Source organism: Schistocerca americana, chromosome 3 (genome assembly GCF_021461395.2).
Source record: "Schistocerca americana isolate TAMUIC-IGC-003095 chromosome 3, iqSchAmer2.1, whole genome shotgun sequence".
NCBI lineage: Eukaryota > Metazoa > Arthropoda > Insecta > Orthoptera > Acrididae > Schistocerca > Schistocerca americana.
In genome coordinates this window covers 775,899,314-775,926,098 of record NC_060121.1, presented here as the reverse complement: position 1 = coordinate 775,926,098, position 26,785 = coordinate 775,899,314, and the positions used below count along the sequence as shown (strand labels likewise).

Genomic DNA, 26,785 nt, shown 5'->3' with positions numbered 1-26,785 from the left:
GTAAAGTAAGTCACTTGTTTTGACAGTATTTTGGAATAAGTTCGTAATATTTAGGCCTCTCAGCACTTAAATCCAGCCGCGCGGGATTACCCGAGCGGTCTAATGCGCTGCAGTCATGGACTGTGCGGCTGGTCCCGGCGGAGGTTCGAGTCCTCCCTCGGGCGTGGGTGTGTGTTTGTCCTTAGGATAATTTAGGTTAAGTAGTGTGTAAGCTTAGGGACTGATGACCTTCGCCAGCTGGGGTGGCCGAGCGGTTCTAGGCGCTACAGTCTGGAACCGCGCGACCGCTACGGACGCAGGTTCGAATCCTGCCTCGGGCATGGGTGTGTGTGATGTCCTTAGGTTAGTTAGGTTTAAGTAGTTCTTAGTTCTAGGGGACTGATGACCTCAGAAGTTAAGTCCCATAGTGCTCAGAGCCATTTGAACCATTTTTGATGACTTTCGCAGTTAAGTCCTATAAGATTTCACACACATTTGAACTTAAATCGATCGGACGAAGTTTTCGAAAACGTCGCACATTGGGTGAAATCGGAGTACTTTTATGAGCACATAGAGCCTGTCGACGATCGCGCCGTGAGGCAGCGCGCTGCATGTTGGCGTCGATTGTCGGTGGCTTCTCATTGTTCTCAGTAAACAAGTATGGAAAATATCACTGCGTTTACTTGCAACACAACTTTCGAAAGGCAAAAACCGAGTTTCGGAAGCGTTTATCGCTGACGTGTTTAGATGTCAAGGCTTGAAGCGTATTTGCTAGCTCAGTTAAATAGGGCGTCGGGTAAACAGCTGTTCCAGTTCAGTGGCGGATACATATAGGGGGCGCGCCTTGCGTGGACGATCGCATTCGCTCGTTTCTTTCGTCAGTCGACTCGACTGGAACGAGTTATCGAGTAGTTGCACTTCTCTATGTAGCATGCGCGACCGCGGCATTGTATTTTATACAGGGTTATTACAAATGATTGAAGCGATTTCACAGCTCTACAATAACTTTATTATTTGAGATATTTTCACAATGCTTTGCACACACATACAAAAACTCAAAAAGTTTTTTTAGGCATTCACAAATGTTCGATATGTGCCCCTTTAGTGATTCGGCAGACATCAAGCCGATAATCAAGTTCCTCCTACACTCGGCGCAGCATGTCCCCATCAATGAGTTCGAAAGCATCGTTGATGCGAGCTCGCAGTTCTGGCACGTTTCTTGGTAGAGGAGGTTTAAACACTGAATCTTTCACATAACCCCACAGAAAGAAATCGCATGGGGTTAAGTCGGCAGAGCGGGGAGGCCATGACATGAATTGCTGATCATGATCTCCACCACGACCGATCCATCGGTTTTCCAATCTCCTGTTTAAGAAATTCCGAACATCATTATGGAAGTGCGGTGGAGCACCATCCTGTTGAAAGATGAAGTCGGCGCTGTCGGTCTCCAGTTGTGGCATGAGCCAATTTTCCAGCATGTCCTGATACACATGTCCTGTAACGCTTTTTTCGTAGAAGAAAAAGGGGCCATAAACTTTAAACTCTGATATTGCACAAAACACATTAACTTTTGGTGAATTGCGAATTTGCTGCACGAATGTGTGAGGATTCTCTACCGCCCAGATTCGCACATTGTGTCTGTTCACTTCACCATTAAGAAAAATTGTTGCTTCATCACTGAAAACAAGTTTCGCACTGAACGCATCCTCTTCCATGAGCTGTTGCAACCGCGCCGAAAATTCAAAGCGTTTGACTTTGTCATCGGGTGTCAGGGCTAGTAGCAATTGTAAACGGTAAGGCTTCTGCTTTAGCCTTTTCCGTAAGATTTTCCAAACCGTCGGCTGTGGTACGTTTAGCTCCCTTCTTGCTTTATTCGTCGACCGCGGGCTACGCGTGAAACTTGCCCGCACGCGTTCAACCGTTTCTTCGCTCACTGCAGGCCGACCCGTTCATTTCCCCATACAGAGGCATCCAGAAGCTTTAAACTGCGCATACCATCGCCGAATGGAGTTAGCAGTTGGTGGATCTTTGTTGAACTTCGTCCTGAAGTGTCGTTGCACTGTTATGACTGACTGATGTGAGTGCATTTCAAGCACGACATACGCTTTCTCGGCTCCTGTCGCCATTTTGTCTCACTGCGCTCTCGAGCGCTCTGGCGGCAGAAACCTGAAGTGCGGCTTCAGCCGAACAAAACTTTATGAGTTTTTCTACGTATCTGTAGTGTGTCGTGACCATATGTCAATGAATGGAGCTACAGTGAATTTATGAAATCGCTTCAATCATTTGTAATAGCCCTGTACGTTTCTGTCTGGCACATAGGGATCGACTTTGTGGCTTAGCTCTGTTGAACACTTACCCTGACATTGATTGTCCAATTGACGATGTAATTAACCAATGTGCCAGGAAGCATATGCGCATAGAATTCATCATTTAAGGAAGAGTACCACAATTGTAACTTTTTTACTTCGTAATATGACATTGCCTTGTATAAGTGTGTAATTAGTTTAAATGAAACTTTCTTTAACTTTGCATGTGACTGATTATTTTTTATTAGGGTAAAAATAAAGGTAGCTCAATATATCTTATAGCGCCCCCCTCCTTGAGGTTTTTCTGTGTCCGTCACTGTTCCAGTTTCTGATTCAGTCAGCACAATTGCTATATCTCGTCACTTAATTAATAGACGTAGACGGCTTCGTGTGCAGTCTTAATTTCCTGCTTCTCCTTCATTGCCCAATGAGTCATCCCGTCCGCATTGAGCGAATATTTTGAAAACAAGATGTAACCTGACAGCCCAAGCGTAACCTGAGAGCCCAAGCACGTTTCAAAAACGGTTGTGCGTTTACACGGGAGCGAAAATGGATTGAGGAAGTGGAAAACCGTCAGCTAGTAACGGATTTCCATAATCGCTTTTGAGCTGTTTGCACGACCAACCAGAAGCGGTATTGGTACATCGGTTTAAGAAATCCGGTTTTGGGACTGCATGTAAACATAGTATACGTGTATAGGTTCAAATGGCTCTGAGCGCTATGGGACTTAACATCTGAGGTCATCAGTCCCCTAGAACTTAGAACCACTTAAACCTAACTAACCTAAGGACATCACACACATCCATGCCCGAGGCAGGATTCGAACCTGCGACCGTAGCAATGCGCGGTTCCGGACTGAAGTGCCTAGAACCGCTCGGCCACTTCGGCCGGCACGTGTATAGGTGAGCGTCTAAGCGTGCTTGCCGCTGTTTTTTTTTTAATATAAAACGAATGAAATACCAATGCGCCAGTCCTCAAATGTTCAAATGTATGTGAATTGCTAAGGGACCAAACTGCTTAGGTCCTCGGTCCCTAGACTTACACACTACTTAAACTAACTTACGCTAAGGACAACACACACACCCATGCCCGAGGGAGGACTCGAACCTCCGGTGGGAGGGGCCGCGCAATCCGTGACATGGCACCTTAAACCTCGCGGCCGCCAGTCCTCATTAATTAAATTTTAAATAAGATTTTGTAGTGGAAAATAAAAAAGAAAAAGAGAAGAAAAGAAAAGGAAAGACTGGAAATGTGGGAAGAAATGGTGAATAAAAAGGGGGTTTTAAAATCGTAAATGACCTTGAAAAAAGGAATGAATGAAACACAAATCAGACTTTTTGTTACAGAAAAGCTATCGGACTTCGTGATTCGGAAAAGCTATTGTTGGGGTGGTCCTTGTGGCGTTTTTGAGCAAAAGTTAAACCAATTTCCACTACAAAACTTAATGAAAAGAAACAGAGAATAACAAAACGTAACTGACAGGGGTAAGTGGCGTAGATAAATCATCCTTTACCAGGTTAACTTTTCTTTCGTGCGGCGTCCAGGTCTTCAAAAATCTCCTTCATTTCTGCGTGAAAAGTCGGCTCCGAAATCTTGCAATAAGTTTCATTGTCCAGGAATTTCTAATGCACACAAAAACCGTCTTGATATTAAATGCAATTTATTTTAGTTGCTTCTCTCCATCCTCCGAATTTCATAACAACTACCACAATGTCTACACATTAATAAGTTTTTTCGTCTTAATCAGATCACGTCTGCCTTAAGCTTCGGCTATCAAGAGACAATTGAAACGGATAGAAAACAAAAAAAGAGTTACAATTTTAGTAGTTTCTCTGCCTTCGAGCGCTCGTACCGCTGCGACGGGATATTTTTTATCTGAGGGAACGAGTGTAGCGCGGCGAAATTCAAAGTCCCGCTACATCGCCCCCTCGACTGTCACGCTAAAACATTTAGCGTGGCAGGCTAGCAAACAATAGAATAGATATACCTAAATGTCTATTGTACATATTTTCCCAGGAAACGCCACGTGCATACTTAGAGGATTATCTTTGTCAATACTTGGTTTCTAAATCTATATACTACATACACTAAAGGTGGCAGGGGTAAAATACAGGGAGCGAAAGGCTATTTACAATTTGTACAGAAACCAGATGGCAGTTATAAGAGTCGAGGGACATGAAAGGGAAGCAGTGGTTGGGAAGGGTGTAAGACAGGGTTGTAGCCTCTCCCCGATGTGGTTCAATCTGTATATTGAGCAAGCAGTAAAGGAAACAAAAGAAAAATTCGGAGTAGGTATTAAAATTCATGGAGAAGAAATAAAAACTTTGAGGTTTCCCGATGACATTGTAATTCTGTCAGAGACAGCAAAGGACTTGGAAGAGCAGCTGAACGGAATGGATAGTGTCTTGAAATTAGGATATAAGGTGAACATCAACAAAAGCAATACAAGGATAATGGAATGTAGTCTAAGTCGGGTGATGCTGAGGGAATTAGATTAGGAAATGAGGCACTTAAAGTAGTAAAAGAGTTTTGCTATTTGGGGAGCAAAATAACTGATGATGGTCGAAGTAGAGAGGATATAAAATGTAGACTGGCAATGGCAAGGAAAGCGTTTCTGAAGAAGAGAAATTTGTTAACATCCAGTATTGATTTAAGTGTCAGGAAGTCATTTCTGAAAGTATTCGTATGGAGTGTAGCCATGTATGGAAGTGAAACATGGACGATAAATAGTTTGGACAAGAAGAGAATAGAAGCTTTCGAAATGTGGTGCTACAGAAGAATGCTGAAGATTAGATGGGTAGATCACATAACTAATGAGGAAGTATTGAATAGGTTTGGGGAGAAGAGAAGTTTGTGGCACAACTTGACCAGAAGAAGGGATCGGTTGGTAGGACATGTTCTGAGGCATCAAGGGATCACCAATGTAGTATTGGAGGGCAGCGTGGAGGGTAAAAATCGTAGAGGGAGACCAAGAGATTAATACACTAAGCAGATTCAGAAGGATGTAGGTTGCAGTAGGTACTGGGAGATGAAAAAGCTTGCACAGGATAGAGTAGCATGGAGAGCTGCATCAAACCAGTCTCAGGACTGAAGACCACAACAACAACAACAACAACAACAACAACATACACTTGTTACAGTTTTGATCCTTTTTAGACAATTAATATATATATGTTTACATAGTGTGTGTTTGAGCAAGCTGCTCACCAGCGCAGTTAATGTTGTGCGCTTCCAGCAATCGTTGGCTTCCAGCATTGGTTTCCCAATGCATCTCTGGCAGCACGTAGTCTTTGCGCATGCGCAATAGCATCACTGAATTTCGCGTGCGGCAGTTTCAAAATCGCTGTGTTATGACAATCTTGCACAGTATTCACTTTCACATAGTGTTCATTACAAGTTGTTATTCCAGCATAAATGGCGTGTTAAGTCCGGTGACACCATAAGTTGAGCGTGTGCGTGATCTGAAGCAACGTCCATGTCTTCTGTTACGACACAACACTCCAGGTCCTTGTGCGTTTTCATGACTATTGTTCCCGGGGCATATATGGTCGATGTAGTTTTTAGCCTCCACATCGCCTACGACAGGTGCTGAGTTTATTTTCTCCAAAGCATCTGAAGGCCGGCCAGGAACAACGGCGTCGATGTTCGCAAAGGTAGGTGTATCATCACGTAGTTTACACTCGCCAACAAACGTTCAATTGCAGTGTGGAAATCCTCATTATCGTCGAAGTAAATTGCAGTTTATATCGATTTACAAACAGTTATTTGGTTTATGCACCATAAGTTTCACAAACAACACAAAATTCGTCGTTTATAACGTTCACTGTTTAACACAGTTTGCAACACTTTTTGCCACATTTACATTTTAACAAAGTTCACGGTGTCCCAACATGTTTACATAGTTAATTATGAAAGCTTACATTTCGTGTTCACATTTCAAAATATGTTGACAATATGCAAAGTTTTAACACATATACAAATACATATAAATTTACAAGAATATGCATGTGAAGTATTTACACTAAAAAAAAATATACTAAGTCCCATTGGCTTTCTTTTATTGGGGTATTAATTTTTTTTATTTTTATTTATTATTATATTTTTTTTATTCAGGTTTGGGCGTGCCATGGGATATCAGACTTAATACTTAAAGCACGGGCTTTCCTTCATTTATTATTTATTTCTTTCTTTTGATTCCATATCTTGGCTGGCTAGTGGTTGATCAGGCTTGAAATGCCATCAACATTCAGTCTTCTTCATGTCTTTTTATTCATACCTGAAAGTTTACTGTCACACAATATATTCTTACATTCCATAAACAAACAATACCCAACTGCAGGAGGTGGTAGGATAATGGAGAAGGAAAGAAAGATAGACTGGAAGAAACTATTCACTACCTAAAAACTGCCAAATCCTACTGCTAATACATAAAAAGAGTACACAATACGTTATAATGTTTGCATCACCTTCAAGGGGTGTGTGAAAGGGGGTGCTTACAATTTACCAAATCATGGGTAAATGTAAGTGTCCTTACGTCAAGTCTGTGTAGGGTAACATCATGACAGATTCTCTGTTTGTGTTGTGATTGTTCATATGACTTAGCGTATTATACCTTAACAAATCCTTGCATAAGTGAATCGCATATCTGCTCAGTACATCCTCAATATCTCCACTTCTTGTGGATACCGTCTATACAAATGGAAAATGTCTCTCTCATAATGTGTATTATATGATAACATATCAAATTTCCTCTCAAGAGTTCAACCATGAACTTTCTTCTACTTTAGTGAAGGTTAAACATCATGTATGTGGTATATATATATATATATATATATATATATATATATATATATATATATATATATATATATATATATATATATATATATATATATATATATAATTTCTATCTATAAATCATAAATAAAGAACATATTATTATAATTGACAGTAAAATGTCTTTTTCTCACTGTCCGTTGCTCGACGTCGGCTGCACGGATGGTCACTGCTCCTTTGCACTTACCTTACATAGCCTGAAAAGTCAAATGTCTTCAACGTAGATGTAATTTTGTCATCTGTTCGCTTAAGTGGAGGTGTTGTACGAATCGCAAAACGGCCTTAATAACTCTCCTATCTTTTGCTTCCTCAGGGTTTTCTGTCTTGTGTAAAAAATTTTTTTTCTATACAAATGTATTCACATGAGGGCTGTGTAAAAACTATACTTCAACTTAAGTCCCTTAAAATATCATTCTCCTGTCTGAACACAAACTATAAATGTTTTCTTCCACACAGTGGCTTAACAAAACTTAACAAAAGGTTACCAAGTTACACTTCTGCCATAAATTGAAGCTAATGTGTTTCCAAGCTACGTTCTTATCACACTTATCTCCACAGCTGTAATCATCATAATGTTCACTCTGCTTTTCTTGCATTCGTTCATTTTCAAGGGCACAGAAAATAGATTCACATTTAATGTCTTGTACTCACGTGTTCTAACTCATCACAAATGTTTTCTTTCAAATTGAAATTCTTATATAATCTTAAAGATGTAGACTGTTTACTCACTTCTCTATGTAGCACAATATTACCAAAACATTCTCACTCATTCCTTACTCACATATTCATCATAATATATATATCCTTATACATTAAACATATTCCTCATCAAACATTAATATATCACATACGTGGGGCCATTTGGCACTTCCATTCTCATAAAATTCCAATAATATTTTCCTCAAATAATCTGTCTCCATCAACTACTTCACAGTAACTTACCTTCTTATATTAACCTAAATATTAACTCATTCATACTGATCATTCATTCTTACGTCATCATTCATTCTGCTACATACCTATGTCATTACTGATTTCAACAGCTATTATCTCCTGTCATTGGAGTGCCTTGAAATAACTAATTGTTGATTCACCTTATAATTTACAATTAACAACAAATGTAACCTCTGTAGATCTCATTCCTACATGAATATCTTTTCTCATTTAGTAAGTGTACTCACCTGGGTTTACATTCTCTTCATAATTATGTGTACAAGTGTAACTGCAGTATATAATTTCCATAAATGAATGTTTGTGTTCTTAGGCTGTACAACTTAATGTTCGTGTATTCAATACAAATATTTATGATCTCGTTTTCACAGCAATATGCTCATGTTCAACTTAGTCATCATTATATTATGTTGTTTTAGTGCACAAAGGGTTTCAAATGTCTGTGGGGATGCAGCCCCCTCGGCTTGTGAGATAACGGATGTTCTAGGGAGTAACAACCTGGGTGAGGTATGCTTGCTATTCTGAAAGGACCTGAATATAATAGCTGCCATTTTCTGTTCAGTTGTTTTAACTTTGTAGACTTGGGATGTGAACGCAAAAGAACAAGGTCATCAACCTGATAGGTTTGTGTATTTGTAACATGTTTGTCATACTTCTCTTTCCTGATTTTGGCTTTATTGCACAACGTAGTGTATGCCTGTCTTACTTTCTCTTCCAAAGGTGTATGTGTTGTGGATGCGGTTAGCTTTGGAATGGGCATAGCCCACTTGTTCTGTTCAGGTTTGTTTAATAATAATTCCTGTGGTGGGTATCCTGTCGAGGCATGAGGCAAATTGTTTACTATCTGCTCAAAGGGTGCTAAAAATTCAATCCACTTTGTGTTTACGAGGTGAATGTATTCTCATGAATTGACCAAACTCTCTAAAAATCCTTTCTACGGGGTTCCCTTCCGGGTGAAATGCTGATGTAAGAATATGTTTGATGTTATGTGTGGCAACAAAAGATTTCCATTTTCTTCCCGTAAAATAGGGTGCGTTATCCGTGATAATGCTGTGGGGTTTGCCAAACCTTGTAAAGTAACTGTTAGTCAAACGTCTAGTAATAGCAGATGCGTTGACAGTGCGGATGGCATACAATTTTAAGTATTTTGAGAAGACATCAAATACAGCAACGATGTATTTCACACCTCCACGAGCTCTGGGATAAGGTCCGGCGATATCCAACGATACTAACTCCAAAGGCCGGTTTGGTATAATAGGATGTAATTCATTCAAAGATGATCGGTTGGAAAATTTTGCTTTTTGGCAGATGATACATTTACGAACAATTTGTAACACTCTCCGACGCAGATTGGGAAAATAACAGTACTGTATTATTTTATCAGTGCATTTGGTGACTCCGTAGTGCCCCCAAGTTTTGTGTGTGAACAGAATAAAATCGTCAACATGCGCGTCGGGTAGACAGACACACCAGTGGTGCGAGTCTGGGGTACGCCTATGAAAAAGTACATTTTTGTGTATTGTGTAATATCTTTGTAAATGTGAAGAAGGATCTGTACGTAATTTCTTTTTGATATTTGACCACCTGGGGTCGCTGTCCTGAAGTGAAGCAAAGTTCTTGCACATATTGCGGTAGTATGGGGCGTATGTACCATCATACATAAGTAAGATGTTAAAGTCTGATGTTTGCTCGGAAAGTTCCGAAAAATCCTGTATGCCTTGGGGCAAACGGGACAGGGCATCGGCTACTACGTTTGATTTACCTTTAATGTAAATGATTTCGAAGCTGTATTCTTGCAGTGAAGGGCACCACCGGGTGAGCCGTGAATGAAGCAATTTGCATGATAGCAAGAAAGAAAGGGCTTGGTGGTCTGTGTATATGCGAGTATGTTTACCCCAAAGAAAGTAGCGAAACTTACGGAATGCCCAAATAATGGCAAGAGCCTCCCGCTCCGTCACCGAGTACGACCTCTCGCACTCAGTGAGTGTGCGGCTCGCAAAACTTATCGGTTTGATGACAGATTGTCTTGATTCAGATTGAATTTGAAATAGAAAAGCTCCAAGGCCGTATGATGACGAATCCGTGGCTAGGCAAAAATCGGACGTCATGTCAGGGTGGCAGAGGAGGGGTGCGTTCACCAATGCATCTTTAATAGCCTGAAAATCAGCTTGGCAAAACTCTGTCCATATCCAAATTGCGTTCCTTTTCAGTAAAGTTAGCAGGTGAGAGCTGTTCAGAAGCTGTTTTGAAACAAACTTCCGAAAGAAAGAAGATAAACCTAAGAATGCTTTCAACTGTTTGCGGTTTTGTGGAGGAGGGAAATTACGAATAGCATCAATCTTCTTAGAATCGGGACGAATACCTTCCGGCGAGACAATATGGCCTAAAAACTTGATTTCACGCCTTCCTACTTTGGACTTCGAAAGATTTACTGTGACTCCAGCTTGTGAAAATTTAAATAAAATTTGCTGTAACAGACCAATATGTTCCTCCCACGTATTTGTTGCCACGACGATGTCATCGACGTACGCCGTGACAACAAACACGGGCCGAGAACGGCGTCAAGCGCCTCGATGAACGCGCAAACCAAAAGGCAACACACAAAACTGATAACTGCGTCCTTCACAAAGGAAAGCAGCGTATTTACGACTGTCATTGTGAAGGGACACCTGCCAGTACGATGAGCGGAGGTCAATATTAGTTAGGTATTGTACATTATAAAATTTTAGCAACTGTTCATCCAAGTTGACGGGTCTTGTGTTAACGGGTATAATAATTTTGTTGATTTCACGTGCGTCTAGCACCAATCTGACATTTCCATCTTGCTGGCCTACCGCCAGGATAGGACTGCAATAAGGGGAATGTGATTTTTCTATAACACCCCAGGTCAACATACGCTCGATTTCACGTAAAGCTGCAGGTTTCTTCGCCCATGGAATATTGTAATGTGTCCTACAATAAGTCTTATGTGGCCTAACATCCATTTTGTAGCTATAACTACTGATTACACCAGGCCTCTCACTGAAAACTTGTGCATAATCACATAATAATTTGTACAGTTCTTCTTGCTGTTGTTTCGTTAAATAGTCAGATTCGACACATTTCTGATACAATAAATCCTGCTCAGTCTCTTGATAGTCTGAATCTTCAGGTGTTAAATTACATGCACTAACTATGGTAGGATATACCAATTGAAATTGACTTACTTCGTAATGTTTTTGTCGTGGTTCAATCGTCTTGTTAAGTTCAACATTAATTAGTTGTTCTCCTACGGATAATTGACATATGCCATTACTTAAATCTATGATTGCTTTGTGTTCATTAGCCATGGTTTTAGCTGTTTTGTCGTTTCCTGACGATGCGTTTGCACCTATCGCCAAACACGGCACAACATTGTCTCGTAATTTTGTCACTTCGTCTTGTATGTGTTTTGTCTCGTCTTTAACATGTGTCTTTGTTTTTGAAAGTATGTCCTGTGTAATTGTTTCAAGTTTTTTGTCCAGGTAGTCGTCACACAATTTACATTCATGTACAATTCTTTCGGCCATATTGGTGTCGTTGTTTAGTGACGCGAGGTCCGTTCGATCTTCTAATTTTTCTATCTTTTCTTTGAGGTGGGTTTGTTCAAGAACTACCATTGTGAGCTGTTGGGTAATATTTCCCACTTCTTCAGTCAGCTTTTCTTGGGTGGAGCTAGCTGAAATTTGAGCCTGAGCTAACTCTTCCACACGAGTGTTCACTTCCTGCTGTTTCATGTGTGAATGTAACCAAAGTTTCTTCCTGTTTAGTTACTCGATCGGACAATGTCTCAAATCGCTGGCTGAGCTGTTGAGTGGTGTTATTTAATTCTGTCATCTGTTTTGTCGTTCGTTCAAAATTTTCGGTCATAGTACGGTTTAATACGTCAAATTTTTCGTCGCTTTTATCTAGCCTTTGTTTAAAGTCCTGACCAAGTGCGTCCAGTTTTGCGTCAATTTTCTGACTAACGTCTCGTTTCATGTCTGCAAATAACTCTAATAGTCGGTCCAGTTTGTCAGTTTCCTGTGTCCGATTTGTGTCACATTGCTGAATTTGTCTCATATTCGGTTCTGACGCTGATGTTAACAATGGCGCTGAGGGTCTAGTCTCGCGTACATTCCACATTTCGTCATTTAAAGTCGCCATCTGTGTATTATCACAAATGTTGCGAGTTTGAGGCAAAATCATTGCATTGATCTGTGAACTCGTCCATGGAGGGAAACGCGGACTTTCGTGTTGGTTGAACGATGAATCTACTTCACTTAACTCATCTGCCGAAACTATCTCTACCTTACCGCGTTCCATTGTAATAGGATGTATAATCATAAGTCAAAAAGGGAATAATATAAGTCTGATTAATAAAGATTTGACTCAAATTTAGGTTGAAATATTTTCTCGTCAATGTAAATGATTGCTCTATTGCAAACAATGATTGAGAAAGCTGCAGCAGGGCGGACAAAATTTTTCGTAACAAATGACTGTTTGGCTGTCAAATTCACGATCTTCATATGCTACAACAATACTATAATTACCACAAACTACAATAGAGATACATAATTTTGAAAAGTCTAGAAGAAAACTACAGGATGTGTGGAAAGGGAAAAATGGATTCTGCAGTTGACTATTGAATGCTTGAATGAAACATAATTGTGTGACTCACCATTAAATTTTCTGTCCTGCAGCGGCTGGTCAAACACTTCTGCGTAAATCGTATTCGTCAAAATATGGATTTTCTTAATACATCTCCATCGGATAATCACCAAAAGTCCTCAAAATAACAGTTTTGCATCAACATATGCCATGCAAAGAAAAACAGATTGAATCAGTTACAAAAATTCTTTACAACATTGTGGTATAATCATTTGCTTAGGTACAATAAAGTTGGTGTTTTAGTTACCCTTTAAAGTTCAGGATTTTTTGATATTCTCTGTTGGGAAAAAAATACAAATTAAAGTTTTAAATTTGCTCAAAAACGACACACCCGAAAATTGCGTCCTGTCGCGGGAGCCAGTTGTAGTGGTTAATAAAAAAAATAAATGGAGAAGAGAGACCCTAAAAAAGGGAAAGAATGAAATGCAAATCGGACTTCGTATTACAGAAAAGCTATCGGACTTCGTATTCGGAAAAGCTATTGTTGGGGTGGTCCTTGTGGCGTTTTTGAGCAAAAGTTAAACCAATTTCCACTACAAAACTTAATGAAAAGAAACAGAGAATAATAAAACGTAACTGACAGGGGTAAGTGGCGTAGATAAATCATCCTTTACCAGGTTAACTTGTCTTCTTTCGTGCGGCGTCCAGGTCTTCAAAAATCTCCTTCATTTCTGGGTGAAAAGTCGGCTCCGAAATCTTGCAATAAGTTTCATTGTCCAGGAATTTCTAATGTACACAAAAACCGTCTTGATATTAAATGCAATTTATTTTAGTTGCTTCTCTCCATCCTCCGAATTTCATAACAACTACCACAATGTCTACACATTAATAAGTTTTTTCGTCTTAATCAGATCACGTCTGCCTTAAGCTTCGGCTATCAAGAGACAATTGAAACGGATAAAAAACAAAAAAAGAGTTACAATTTTAGTAGTTTCTCTGCCGTCGAGCGCTCGTACCGCTGCGACGGGATATTTTTTATCTGAGGGAACGAGTGTAGCGCGGCGAAATTCAAAGTCCCGCTACAATTTATTCAATCTATTTATTTCGAATCGAACGAATTTGTCCGGACACAAAAAAGTCTGAGATTACCCCGGACAGTTGTACACCCCCAGGACATTGGGACAAATCCGGGGAGACCCGAACGTATGGCAGCCCCAGTAACATTGCCCAATAGAGCAGAATGGAAGAGAATTTGCAATTAAAACCCTTGTATCGATTTCTGAAACTTAAAATTTGGTTGTTTAATACAGTGGAATTATGACGGAAGTATTCGTCAAACGTTCGAAAATATGCACAATCTTATGTTAAGGATTTTTTTTTTTTTTTTTTTACTTTCACTGTTTCAAAAATTACGTGCAATAATCGTAAACATTATTATTATATTCTATACAGAACGGCTGGCAGATATTTTTATTTTCCCCGGAAAAATTGGCCAAAAAGGCGAAGCAAGAAGCCTCATGTCACGACTGAGTGACTAACAGAACGAAGACAGCTGAATCGTTTACATGTATATCAATAACATATTCCTGACGTTACCAGAATGGGGGCGATCTGTAGAATAATGAATTCAGGAAAAACTCAAAACAGCTAGTAAAGCATTTTTTGAGATAAATGGTTTTATTTAAATAAAGAATTTACTAGCGATCTTAGCTGTGTGGAGTTTTTCCCGATTTCATGTAGCAATATCAAATAAGCCTAAGTAATTTGTAGAAGAAAACGAAACAGATATCGAAAAAATTTGTGTGTGTCTCGGAACGCCTGTAGATTGGACGTAAACTGGGAAAGAAGTGCTGTTTTAAAAGACCAGAGACTGCAAATAAAGACTAAGGAAAATCAATGACAGACTGTAAACCATTGCTGATAGAATGCAACCGACTACATTAGCGACAGCGAACCAGCCAAAGCCTCGGACGGCGGTGAGTAAATACTTTAATTGCAAGTGTATTTAATATATTAAATAAGTTCAGTTTCTCGCATGTTATTTACGGAAATTTATGGACAAGATTCTGAAACAAGTGTGTCATGTTGTTGGGTGCCCAGCGCGTGCAATGACGAAACCAGGGCGAAAGGACGTCGTTTCATTAAGAACTTCCTTGCAGCAGTGTCGGGAAACGACCCGAGGAAGCAGGCTTCCGGAACCGGTCCATACGTCCCTGAAAATTCCTGCGTTTATGTTCGTACCGGCGCTGCAAAGGTCGTTGGCTGGAGGGCCAAGGGGTTGATGTGGGTTGCATAACGCCTTGCCATACAATCGGCAGAAATGTTTGGGTCGAGCTACGCCCAATACGTCAAAGAAACGTTTCTGAAACATACAGTAGAAAGGCCATACGTTCTCCGGAGTAATGTTGTGTGTGTGTGTGTGTGTGTGTGTGTGTGTGTGTAGGTACCACGTATGGAGACATGCGCAGTAAAACGGGCAAACCACCTAATGTAAAAGCTTAGAGATAAGTGTTGCCATCTGTTGCTGGATACGGGAACTATCAAAATTGACATTGCTCACACCCTTGGTTTTTACATTTGAGAGTTATCCTGTTTCACACACACACAGATTTCTTGGATGCTGGAGCTTGAATATAACAGATGTGCAGCAAGTCAGGGAAGTATTTGTTTTTCAGTTAGTTTTTATTACCAACTAAAAAGATTTGAGAGGTGTTCTGTTTTCTTGATACCTAATGGTGTTAGGCATAGTTATAAACGATTCACTGCAGTTTTCTGAAGCATTAACATCTGTAGTTTTCAGTACGCAATGGTTTGATGAAGTACCTTCAGCCACAGAATAACGAATTACGTACCACACATGCAAACCAAAAGAAATTTGTACAGTGTAACAGCAATACTAGCTGTTTTGATCACTAGCTGCTGTGACCAAAGTGAATAAAGTATGATGCATTAACAATATTATTTATCATGTTTTGCATCTGTTATGAGGTTTTAAGGAATTTATATTCCCAGAGTCCAGATTATATGTTAATTTAAAGCTACAGGAAATGTATTAAACACATTTCCAAATTCTTGAACATCTCAGTTTTCTGGTTCATTGGTGTGAGTAATTAAGGGAAAAAAGTCTTAGTACAGGACTCCATAATGACACTTTGAGTAAAGTACAAAGCCTATGTGGCAATTAAGTTTGCAACTATACAGTCACAAAAAAATATGTTTGAACTGCCATTCATCTGAAACTGATTCCTTAAAACTGTAAGTATCATTAAGGAGTAAATGTTCTGTCATGTAAGTTTATGCATTCTTAATATCCATGAATAGGTCATAAACACCCCTGATCATCTCAGACTTCCAGCTTTCACAGTTCAGCACAAGCACCCATAATGCTTAAGCTTTCTTCGGTGGTTGCTGTCAACTAATGATATCTTTGTCAGTTTGCAGTACAGCTTGTAACCTGATGCTGGGAATTCTATGTTTCAGGCAGAGCAGTAGTCATGTCCACACCTGTGTCGGCTCCCTGCTCCTCTGGAGGACCCACCGCAGCCTCTGGTCCACATTCTCAACCAGTACACAGCCAACCAGTTGCCGAATTTAGGGATGCCGACCACTACCGCAGTGCACTCAGCCCACTGTGCATGACCGAAGGCAGTCATGAGATTGTTAGGCCGAAGCCCAGAAGGTGAGTAACATTTACAGTATAAAGGTCGCTAAAATAGAATACAGTGATAGGAAACATAAGATGCTTAGATCTCAACATCATTTCTATTGATATCATGGCAGTACAAAAGAAGCAAGGAAAAAATAAGTTTCTTTCAATCAATTCATCCAGCGTTTCATATTAAAACCCAAAAGAAAGGGGTTCATGTAGTTTCTAACTCATTAGAGCAGCAGGTTGGCTACAAATATCATTACAGTAATTTTTTTCAATTTTTTGTGTATTTGTAGTATTAAGTCTATAAACTCGTGCAACAGAATTTTTTTTAAAACTGTAATGAGTCATATAGGAGAACAGTTCTGGCAAATAATTATTTAAAAATAATTATATTTTCATTATTTTCTTTATTTTAATATAACTACTAGATTTTACTTTTGTTAAACATGCACTGACACTTTTTGATAAAATATACACAGTTTACTTTTTGTAACTGTATTAGTCTGCACGGTTCCAAAACAGATCACTGATGTACTTCTAAGAAACAATCAACACTTAACACAGAGGCAGAATACCAAGTATAAAACATCTCCACTTACCTGGACAGTGTGAAAAGATAAGATAAAGTTATAAGCTAATGACATGCAAATTTGAATGTGAGCCTCAGACGTAATTTATGTTTTGCCTCTTTGCAGAATTTACAAATCAGCTTCATGTGCAGTATGCCATTGTGACCTAGATGAATTATAGTTTTTCTAAAGTAATGTGAGAAAGTGACTTTTGTGAAGTAGTATTGTTATTTATGCAGGTAGTGAGCAACAATTGTTGACATTATGAGATTTACTTGGCAAGTTTCTCTGTTAGAAGTGTAGTGGACTAACTTGCAAATGTGAAGCAGTCAGGCAGCTGATTAGCTGTGAGAACTAGGAGGAGAAACACACTGCTCTGGTTTCTGTGGGAATCTGCCAACACAACATGAAAAGAGAAAGGCATAGCTTTTCCTCTGCAGTATGACCAGCTGAGATGAGTAGAAGTGCCTAGTGTCATGTGACAGGCTGGATGAAAACACTCTTATAGCAGATCTATGCAAAACTGGATATGTTACATGCTGAATGATGATTTTGTGAACTCTAAAAGAAGTCAGTATTTGTTCTTAGCTTCTATAAACTCAACCATTGAAATTGGAGTAAATATTCAGCTACCCATTGGAAATAAACTACAGCTATTTAGTATAACTAAGGAGACACAAGCTTTTTTCAAAGTATTACCTCTCTTTCTCATTTATCGGATTAAATTTAGCTGGCATAATTATGAATAGTGTTTAAGAGGGATAGTGAGGTTTACTGTTAACACAGTAGGCCTACACAGAGTAAGTCTCTGTTATATTTGTCTTTTGTTACTGTATAATCGATTTATTTCATATCCCTGTTGAGATCCACAGAACACAACAAATGAATGAATTAAGTTTATAAATCCGAAAAATCTTCAGCATGTGATCTTTGGACTTGGTATCAAATGTTTCAAAACTGAACATTTACTTTCTACTGTTTATCTTCCACTAAAAGGAATGTTTTAAAAGATTATGAAAGCTAGAGATTCAACTTCTGTATTCTTCTTCTCCTTTTTGTTTGTGTACTAGCCACATATTACCAGTCAGTCACTGTTTCAGCAGTTGCTACGTACAAAACATGTATTCTTTCAGATACATGATTCATATCAGTTTGCAATTGGGAGGAGTGTTATTCAAATTTCCCTCCAGTGATGCAGATTTAGTTTATTTTGATTTCCATGAATCATTTAATACATATGCTAGGGTGGTTCCTTCTAAAGTATGTAATCTTTTGAATTCCCATTAATGGATATACTAGGGTGGTTCCTTTGAAAGCGACACAGCCAGTTTCCTTACTTATCCCTCTCCTGCTGTAATTTGTCCCCTCCCTCTAACAATACCATTGTTGTCAGAATGTTGAAACCTCCTTTTCCTTCCTTCATATTAATTTTTACTACTGTACTTTGAAAAAGGATTTTCATTCAATTTACATTCTGTTTAAAACACATCTGTGCATAGCAGTAACGGATTTATAGAATTATGTATAGCTCCAGGAACATATACACTATCTGAATGAAAGTACCCAGACACTGCTATGCAGCATGAAATTGACCACTAGATGGCATGAGAGGTGGACCTGCAAGTGTAAAAGGAGGCAGGGAGTATTGCCTAGTCAATAGAGATCCAGTAACAGTACAGTGGGTGAGTTATAAGATCTCAGTGATTTTGAATATAGACTGGTCATTTGCCTGAATAAGAAATCCATCAGGGACACTACAGCCTTCCCAAAACTGTCCAAGTCAATTGTTGGTGATGTAATTGTGAAGTGGAAAAGTGAAAGAACAACCACAGCTAAACAAAAATCAGACATACTGACAAATATGGACTGTTGTGTACTGAGGAGGACGTTTATAAAAAATCCATGAAACCAGTCAAAGGAAACACCTGAGAGTTTCAAAGTGCTACCAGCATCCATGCAGTACAGTGACTTTACATAGTGAATTAAAAAGAATAGGGTACAATGGTTGAGCAGCTCTTCATAAGCCTAAGTTTGTGTGTTCGGTGCTACATGATGCTTGAGGTGGTGTAAAGAGTGATTCCACTGGTTGGTGGATGACTGGAAAAGAGTTGTTTGGAGTGATGAATCACACTATACACTGTGGCAGTCTGATGGAAGGGTTTGGGTTTGGTGTATGTCTGAAGAACATTACCTCCCAACATGTGCAGTACCATCTGTGAAACATGGAGGAAATGGTGTTACAGTATGGGGGTGCATTTCCTGGTTAAGGTGTGGTGCCCTTATTGCACTTACGAAAATGCTAAATGTGGAAGAATGTCAAGACATTTCACAACATTTAATTCTGTGTATGGCAGAGAAACAGTCTGAGGATAATGATTATTTGTATCAGTGTGACTGTGCACCCTATCGTAGCATCTGTGAGGCAGTGGTTGGTGGTTAGTAACATTCCTGAAACAAGTTACCCTGCCCAGAGTCCTGACCTCAATCCAATGGAATACCTTTGGGTTGAGTTAGAATGTTGATTTTACTACAGATCCCAATGCCCAATATCACTACTTGTATTGATTCTTGAAGAAGAATGGGACGCTGTTCCTTTACAGACATTCAGACATGCCACTGGAAGTGTCCCCAACAGAGTTCAATCAATCATAATGAAGATGGGTGGATACAAGCTATATTATGTTCACTATTAAATGTCTGGATACTTTTGGTCAGATAGAATATAATATTAAATATTTGTAACTTACCCAAAATAGTAGGAAACGTCTGAATAGAAAGTGAAAAACTGATGAAGACACACAGTTTACTTTTTTGTACTCATAAAAGAACCTGAATATATAATGTAATAAGTAAAGTGGTAATTAAAGGCTTGGGAAGAAAAGATGAATACTAATGCAGTGAAATGCGGCTGCATTGTTGATTATTGGGAAATATGCCATATGCGTTCAACAATAGTCGTAGACGAAATATACAAAATAATTCTTGTCTTTCAAGTTTGTTACATCACAGAGAAACATTAAGTAACACATAATGGAATCAAGTAAATAAAGACAGTGACAATACTGGAAGGTAAATTCTAGAAAGTCAGACAACAGAAAACAATCCAGGCATGGTTATAAGACTACGTATGACAGATTAATCTCAAGTGACAGGCACTCAAAGAAAAACATCTTGCAAATAATTACGTTGATAAATCAAAGAACAACTTTCAGGATGGGTTGCACAAACATTATTCAGACCACTACAGAACACTCATGTAGAAGAATGCTAATTTAAAAATGAGACTGGTAACCTAGTAACATTGTGCATACACTCACAAATGCTATAATTTATCTCATGCCTCATCGAAATAGGAGAGAAAATACAACACATAATAGAATAATAGTATCTTCTGCCACACTCTTTTTAGTGATTAACATAGATGCAGATGGAGAAAAAATAATAGAAACAAAATTCTATGAATTTGTGTTCAAAGTCAAAAAATGAAGAGCATTGAGAAATTCAATATTATCTTGCCACTTACAAGCACTTCCCTGAGAGATAAACTCAATCAATTTAAATGGATGGCTAATCTTTGAAAATCTGAACTGTGCTCTGTGTTTGACAAATAATTAACAACCATTTTTGACTACAGTGCTAGATGTACTCCTTAGCTTATTACAGGGTTTGATACTTTTCCCACAGATGCATGTAACACTGCAAGTGTTGTTCAGAAGGAAGTGTACTTCCTCCTCTGTAATTGCAGTATAAGTGGTCTGGCTTCCTTTCCTGAATGCCCCCAAGGTCTGGGTCTGAGGAGAAACCTTGAGTGAGTGTAGAACTGGAACCAGGGCATCACACCGGGAGAAGCCAGCTGCTGCACAATGGGAGGAAGTTGAGACCTTGAGTAGTCCTGCTTCTGACTTCAGCCAGCAGTGAGCCCTGAGAGCTCAGTGGCAGGAACAGTTGCCAGTGCAGTGCACTCAGTGTGGTGTGACAGTGTCAGTCTCTTGCTGGTGCTAATGGATTGGGAATTTGTGTAAATGGTTTTTCAGTTTTCGGTTCATAATATGAAGGAAATAATAACGACATTTGGCTTTCTCAAGATTTATGTTAAATGTGACTATTGTAGGAAATTGTAGTTGCAGTTATAGTGAAGTGAATGTACCATTTGAGTGGAAATGAAAATTTTGATTCAGATCTGTTTTTAAGTATAGCTGGAGCATTTTACAAAAATGAGATTGTTGTTGTTAACCAGAGATGTCTTGTAATCATAATTGCCAGTGTGTATTATGCAAGGAACTCGATGGATTTTATCTTCATGGAGATTTTATGCATTCACAAGTGTCAAATAGTAATTTCATCCTTAGACGACCTGAAGAAGGCGTACAGCATAAGGATATTATCCATCGAGACAGGCAAACTAGTTCATTTTCGTCTATTTTGGACAAAACATTTTATTTTATAAAACCCCAAAGGAAGTTTTTACCTAAAGTGAAACTGTCAAGGACACCTAAAAAATTTCAACAAAGGCTTGGGGTAGATATGGGCAGTAATATGTGGCATTTGTGTTCAGGCTGGTTTTCTTCGGGTCATGTCGATCATAGAACACGAAATTTTGTAACAGACTTTAAAAATCCACTAATAAGTGGAACTTACAATGCAGACAGTGAGAATACTAGTTGCGTGTCAATGGCAAACTGTGAAAGTGAAATCAATCAAGACTGTGAATCACAGGGTGGGTATTCTTACAATCCAGAGACTTCTTATGAACAGTTGAACATAAATAGTGAAAGTGAGAAAAGTAGTTCAGAAACGGATTCAGCTAGTGTAAGCAGTATCACCTACTGTGAAACAAAACGTGACAATTTCTTTAGTTGTGAGTGCAAATGTAATTTTTTAAATGAAAACATACTTAAAATACCTAGCATTGATCGTATAGAAATTGGGGACAGAGTTATAGTGAATGATTCTCATGACAGAAATATTGATCATTTAATGGAGAAGCTACAAAACATAGAACTGTCAGAATCTCTTGCAGCTACTGAAGATAAATCAGTGGTCAGCAGTCAAATTTCACCAGACATTGGGTAAGTTTTTGAGAAATAAGCAACAAAAAAACTGTAAATTCAAAGAAATTGAGGAGGGCATCTACAGCCTGGCATAACAATTAATTGATATTTCATGATTTGCAAGATTACTGCATGAGGATGCAACTTTTTAAGACTAATGCCAGATGGAAGCTTTCATGTGAGTGTTCATAGTTTTGAATCCTGATTGTGGTGGATTACATATTTTGTAGTTGGTATTATAGAATCTGTAAAAATGTAAATTATTTGAAAAGACATCTTTTGCTGTACAGCTTAGTAGTAGTGGGTATTTTTGAACTACTGTTTTAGAGTTAATTATATTTTTAACTATATGTTACATATAATGAATGTTAGTTCAGCACTAGCTGTAATCACATTTCAACTGAAAAAAAGTGGAAAGAAGGGAGGTAAATATGTAAGAAAGAGAGAAAGCTTAGAATTGGAGGGGTGAGTCAGTTAATGGCATTTATTTTTTGTAGGAGAGTGCTGGTATATTCAAGTGTATGACTTTTGGAGGATGTCATCTCATCTTAAATTGTGTTCTTTTCAGTGAATATGATGATAAAATGTGTGAAACATTACTGATTTTCGTATATGGAAGAGTCATGCACTATGTCAGTGTGAAAACGTGGAACCATTACATCCCTTAGAAACATTTTGGCACTCATATTATATGAAAACTGTTCTCTTATGGACTTTAGGCAGTTTTGAAATGTGTGTAGATGTAGGATATCCAACAAGTGCTCCTCAAAGTCTTCTAGAACATGTCTTGTTTCTGGAATTTTTTGTGTGCAATTGAAATTATTTATCTGCATTTCTTGTAAAGGTAGTCTGCCATTGTTGATGTAGAACTGGGACTAAGCAAATGCCAGCACCCTAACATTTTATTTCCCACACATTTCACTCAATGAAGGATATTACATGTTAACAGCAGTTACAGGCATGTGATAACTAGTATGGGGGATCCTCAGTATGGTGTCTGTGTAATGTTTTAGAAGATTACAGTATTTCCTGCAGGTTATCACTACATATTCTTTCAGTAAATTTTTTTTAATGGCTCTGAGCACTATGGGACTTAACATCTTAGGTCATCAGTCCCCTCCATTTCAGTAAAACATACTGAACAAGTGACAGTCTTCCAGAGACAAAGAGCTTTGGTAAATGATAACAGTTACTCTGAACAGAACTTCGATTACATATGTTCAGTAGTAATGACTCCAAATTAAGTTAGTATAGGCTACCCTTTTGATGAAGAAGAGGTTTTACTCGTGAGTCTCATTTCACTGACGGCGCCTATCTCTCTCTCTCTCTCTCTCTCTCTCTCTCTCTCTCTCTCTCTCTCTCTCTCTCTCTGTGGTTACTTGACATGTTCTAACCTTAGACCTTAAGCTTTTGAATGCACTGGATGTCAAGAAGCAAGGTGAAATCTGTCATATAATTATAAGGAAGGTGTACCATCACTTATCATACAGATTAAATTACAAGTATTTATGTAAACACAATGAATGAATCAGAGGATTTAGCCTCCACGTTCTGTAGACATTTAATTTTAGAATTAAAGAGATAATATGCATTTTCACTATTGCAATACTTAAGAGTATGAACTTGCATTTATAAGCAGAGCTCAGATTATTCTGCTACCAGCATGATTTCTTCTAAAACACTTTAGGCAAATGCTAGGGTAGATCTGTAAACAAGGCAGAGCCTATTGCTTTCTTCAGCATCTTCGAGTGAGCTAGTGTTCTTTCTCTAATATCTTCAATTCTGGCATGCCACTACATTCTATTTATCCTTTTTTCCTTAAATTTTTAAAGTAGCCGATGACTGTGGAAACAGATTTCTTCTTCAACTCAATTTATCTATTTTTATTCACATACTTACTTTCCTTTGCATGGAATAACTGAACCAGTGGCATCTCCTGTTCATGACTGTTTAAGTGTATTATGTAAGTTTTGCTCTGTCACTCTTCTGTATCATAATTGTAATTTACTGTTGAAAACATTGTACAACTGCAATCCAGATGAAAGTGAACATGGATGTCTGATATGTTTAGTAGGGCCTTTCTGATGTACCCCTTTGGATGATGTCATTTATATTACAGTATATTATTTTATTGCACTCCATCGTGTTGGTAATGTACTTGAAAGCACTTCATGCTTGTTTTATTGAGGTTTGAGCCTCATAAATTACTTCTGCAGTAATTTGTCAAGCAGTTTAAGACACTAGAACATTTCAGTGATAGATTGTTTTCATTGAGTTCCAATGTGACAGTTATTCAGTCATCTGCATAGTTAACTGCCTTGCTATTGTACACTGAAGATAAATTGTTAATATATAATAAGAACAATAAGGATCCTAGTTCAGTAATTTTCACACCTCTCAGCACCTGCTTTCTTTGGGATTGAAATTATTATATTCTTCTTGAAGTCTGAGGGTACTTCACTGGTTTCATACATCTTGCTCACCAGATGTTAGAGTTTTGTCAAGGCTGGCTCTCCCAAGGCTATCAGTAGTTCTAATGGAATGTTGTCTATTCCCAGGACATTGTTTCAACTTAGGTCTTTCAGTGATTTGTCAAATTCTTCATGCAGTATCATATCTCCCATTTCATCTTTGCCTACATCCTCTTACATTTCCATAATATTACCCTCAAGTGCATCGCCCTTGTGTAGACCCTCTATATACTCCTTTCACCTTTCTGCTCTCCCTTCTTTGCATAGAACTGGTTTTCCATCTGAGCTCTTGATATTCATACAAGTGGTTCTCTTTTCTCCAAAGGTCTCTTTAATTTTCCTGTAGGTAGTATCTATCTTACCCTTAGTGATATATGCCTCTACATCCTTACATTTGTCCTCTAGCCATCCCTGCTTCGTCATTTTGCACTTCCTGTTGATTTCATTTTTCAGACATTCCTTTTTGCCTGCTTCATTCACTGCGTTTTTATATTTTCTCCTTTCATCAATTAAGTTCAATATTTCTTCTGTAACCCATGTAGCGGAGATGCTGAGTTACATTCCATTCCATCCTGGATTTTCCATTGTTTAATTTCTTCTGTTACCCAAAGATTTTTACTATGCCTCATCTTTTTACCTACTTGATCCTCTGCTGCCTTTACTATTATATCTCAAAGCTACTCATTCTTCTTCTACTGTATTTCTTTCCCCCGTTCTTGTTAATCATTCACTAGTGCTCTCTCTGAAACTCTCTACAACCTCTGGTTCTTTCAGTTTATCCAGAACCCATCTCCTTCAATTTCCATGTTTTCACAGTTTCTTCATTTTTAATCAACAGTTCATAATCCATAGATTGTGGTCAGAGTCCACATCTGCCCCTGGAAATGTCTTACAATTTAAAACCTAGTTCCTACATCTCTGTCTTACCATTATATAATCTATATCTGAAACCTTACAGTGCCTCCAGGCCTTTTCCACATATACAGCCTTCTTTCATGATTTTTAAACCAAGTGTTAGCTACGATTAATTTATGGTCTGTGTAAAATTCTACCAGGCGGGTTCCTCTTTCATTCCTTACCCTCATTCCATATTTGCCTACAACTTTTCCTTCTCTTCCTTTTCCTACTATCGAATTCCAGACCCCAATAACTATTAAATTTTCATCTCACTTCACTATCAGAATAATTTCTTTTATCTCATCATACATTTCTTCAATCTCTTCATTGTCTGCGGAGCTAGTTGGCATATAAACTTGTACTACTGTGGTAGGCATGAGCTTCATGTCTGTCTTGCCTACAGTAATGTGTTCACTATGCTGTTCGTAGTGGCTTACCCGGGCTCCTATTTTTTTATTCATTACTAAACTCACTCCTGCATTACCCCTATTTGATTTTGCATTTATAAGGCCACCGAACTTCACTTGTTCCCACCGTATCTAACTTTAACCTATCCATTTCCCTTTTTAAATTTGCTAACCTAACCACCCGATTAAGGGATCTGACATTCCACATTCCGGTCCGTAGAATGCCAGTTTTCTTTCTCCTGATAAAGACGTTGTCCTGAGTTGTCCCTTCCCGGAGATACAAATGGGAGACTATTTTACCTCTGGAATATTTTACCCAAGAGGACACCATCATCATTTAACCCTACAGTAAAGCTGTATGCCCTCGGGAAAAATTACGGCTGTAGTTTCCCCTTGCTTTCAGCCATTCACAGTACCAGCACAACAAGGCCGTTTTGGTTAATGTTACAAGGCCAGATCAGTTAATCATCCAGACTGTTGCCCCTGCAATTACTGAAAAGGCTGCTTCCCCTCTTCGGGAACCATACATTTGTCTGGCCTCTCAATAGATACCCCTCCATTGTGGTTGCACCTATGATATGGGTGTCTGTGTCGCTGAGGCACTCATCCTCCACACCAGCAGCAGGGTACATGGTTCATGGGGGGGGGGGGGGGGGGGGAGGGTTATAAGATATGCATTAACATACCTCATGACCTCATCTTTTCTTCTGGCAAGTATTTTTCACACAGACCTAGTTCCTCCCTTATTCTTTCTGGGAACTGTTCATATCATGCTTTATCTACCGACATAACTACTAGTATTGTCTGCAATTCCAGGGGCTATTTCGGAGTGGCAAATTATTTACCTTTAATGGAATTTATGTGATTCATTTTCAACGTCTCATTTTGTGCCACATTCTAAACAGTTATTAACTCCTTGTTGGAGTAGCTTATTTTTCCTTGAAAGTATGTACACATTAATGCTGTGATAAATTTACTTGGAATTTTGCTGTATAATTTGTAACATGATTTAAGCCAGTCGTCATTAATGTCCCTTGATGTAAAGTAGTTAATCTTCT

At 38.6% G+C, this 26,785-nt stretch overlaps 1 protein-coding gene across 4 annotated transcripts in view; it reads left to right on the top strand.

Annotated features, from left to right (window-relative positions):
- The window catches only part of LOC124606742 (ankyrin repeat and BTB/POZ domain-containing protein 2), a 651,374-nt gene that overhangs the window by 340,905 nt on the left and 283,684 nt on the right, over positions 1-26,785 (top strand). For 2 of the 4 annotated variants that reach the window (XM_047138777.1, XM_047138776.1), the window contains one exon: positions 16,161-16,359. In XM_047138777.1, coding sequence (XP_046994733.1) covers positions 16,175-16,359 — 185 coding nt within the window. In that variant the 5' untranslated portion in view covers positions 16,161-16,174. Of the gene's footprint in view, positions 1-16,160; positions 16,360-21,267; positions 21,971-26,785 lie in introns of those variants that run through there. The other 2 variants (XM_047138775.1, XM_047138774.1) reach the window with 1 other exon arrangement.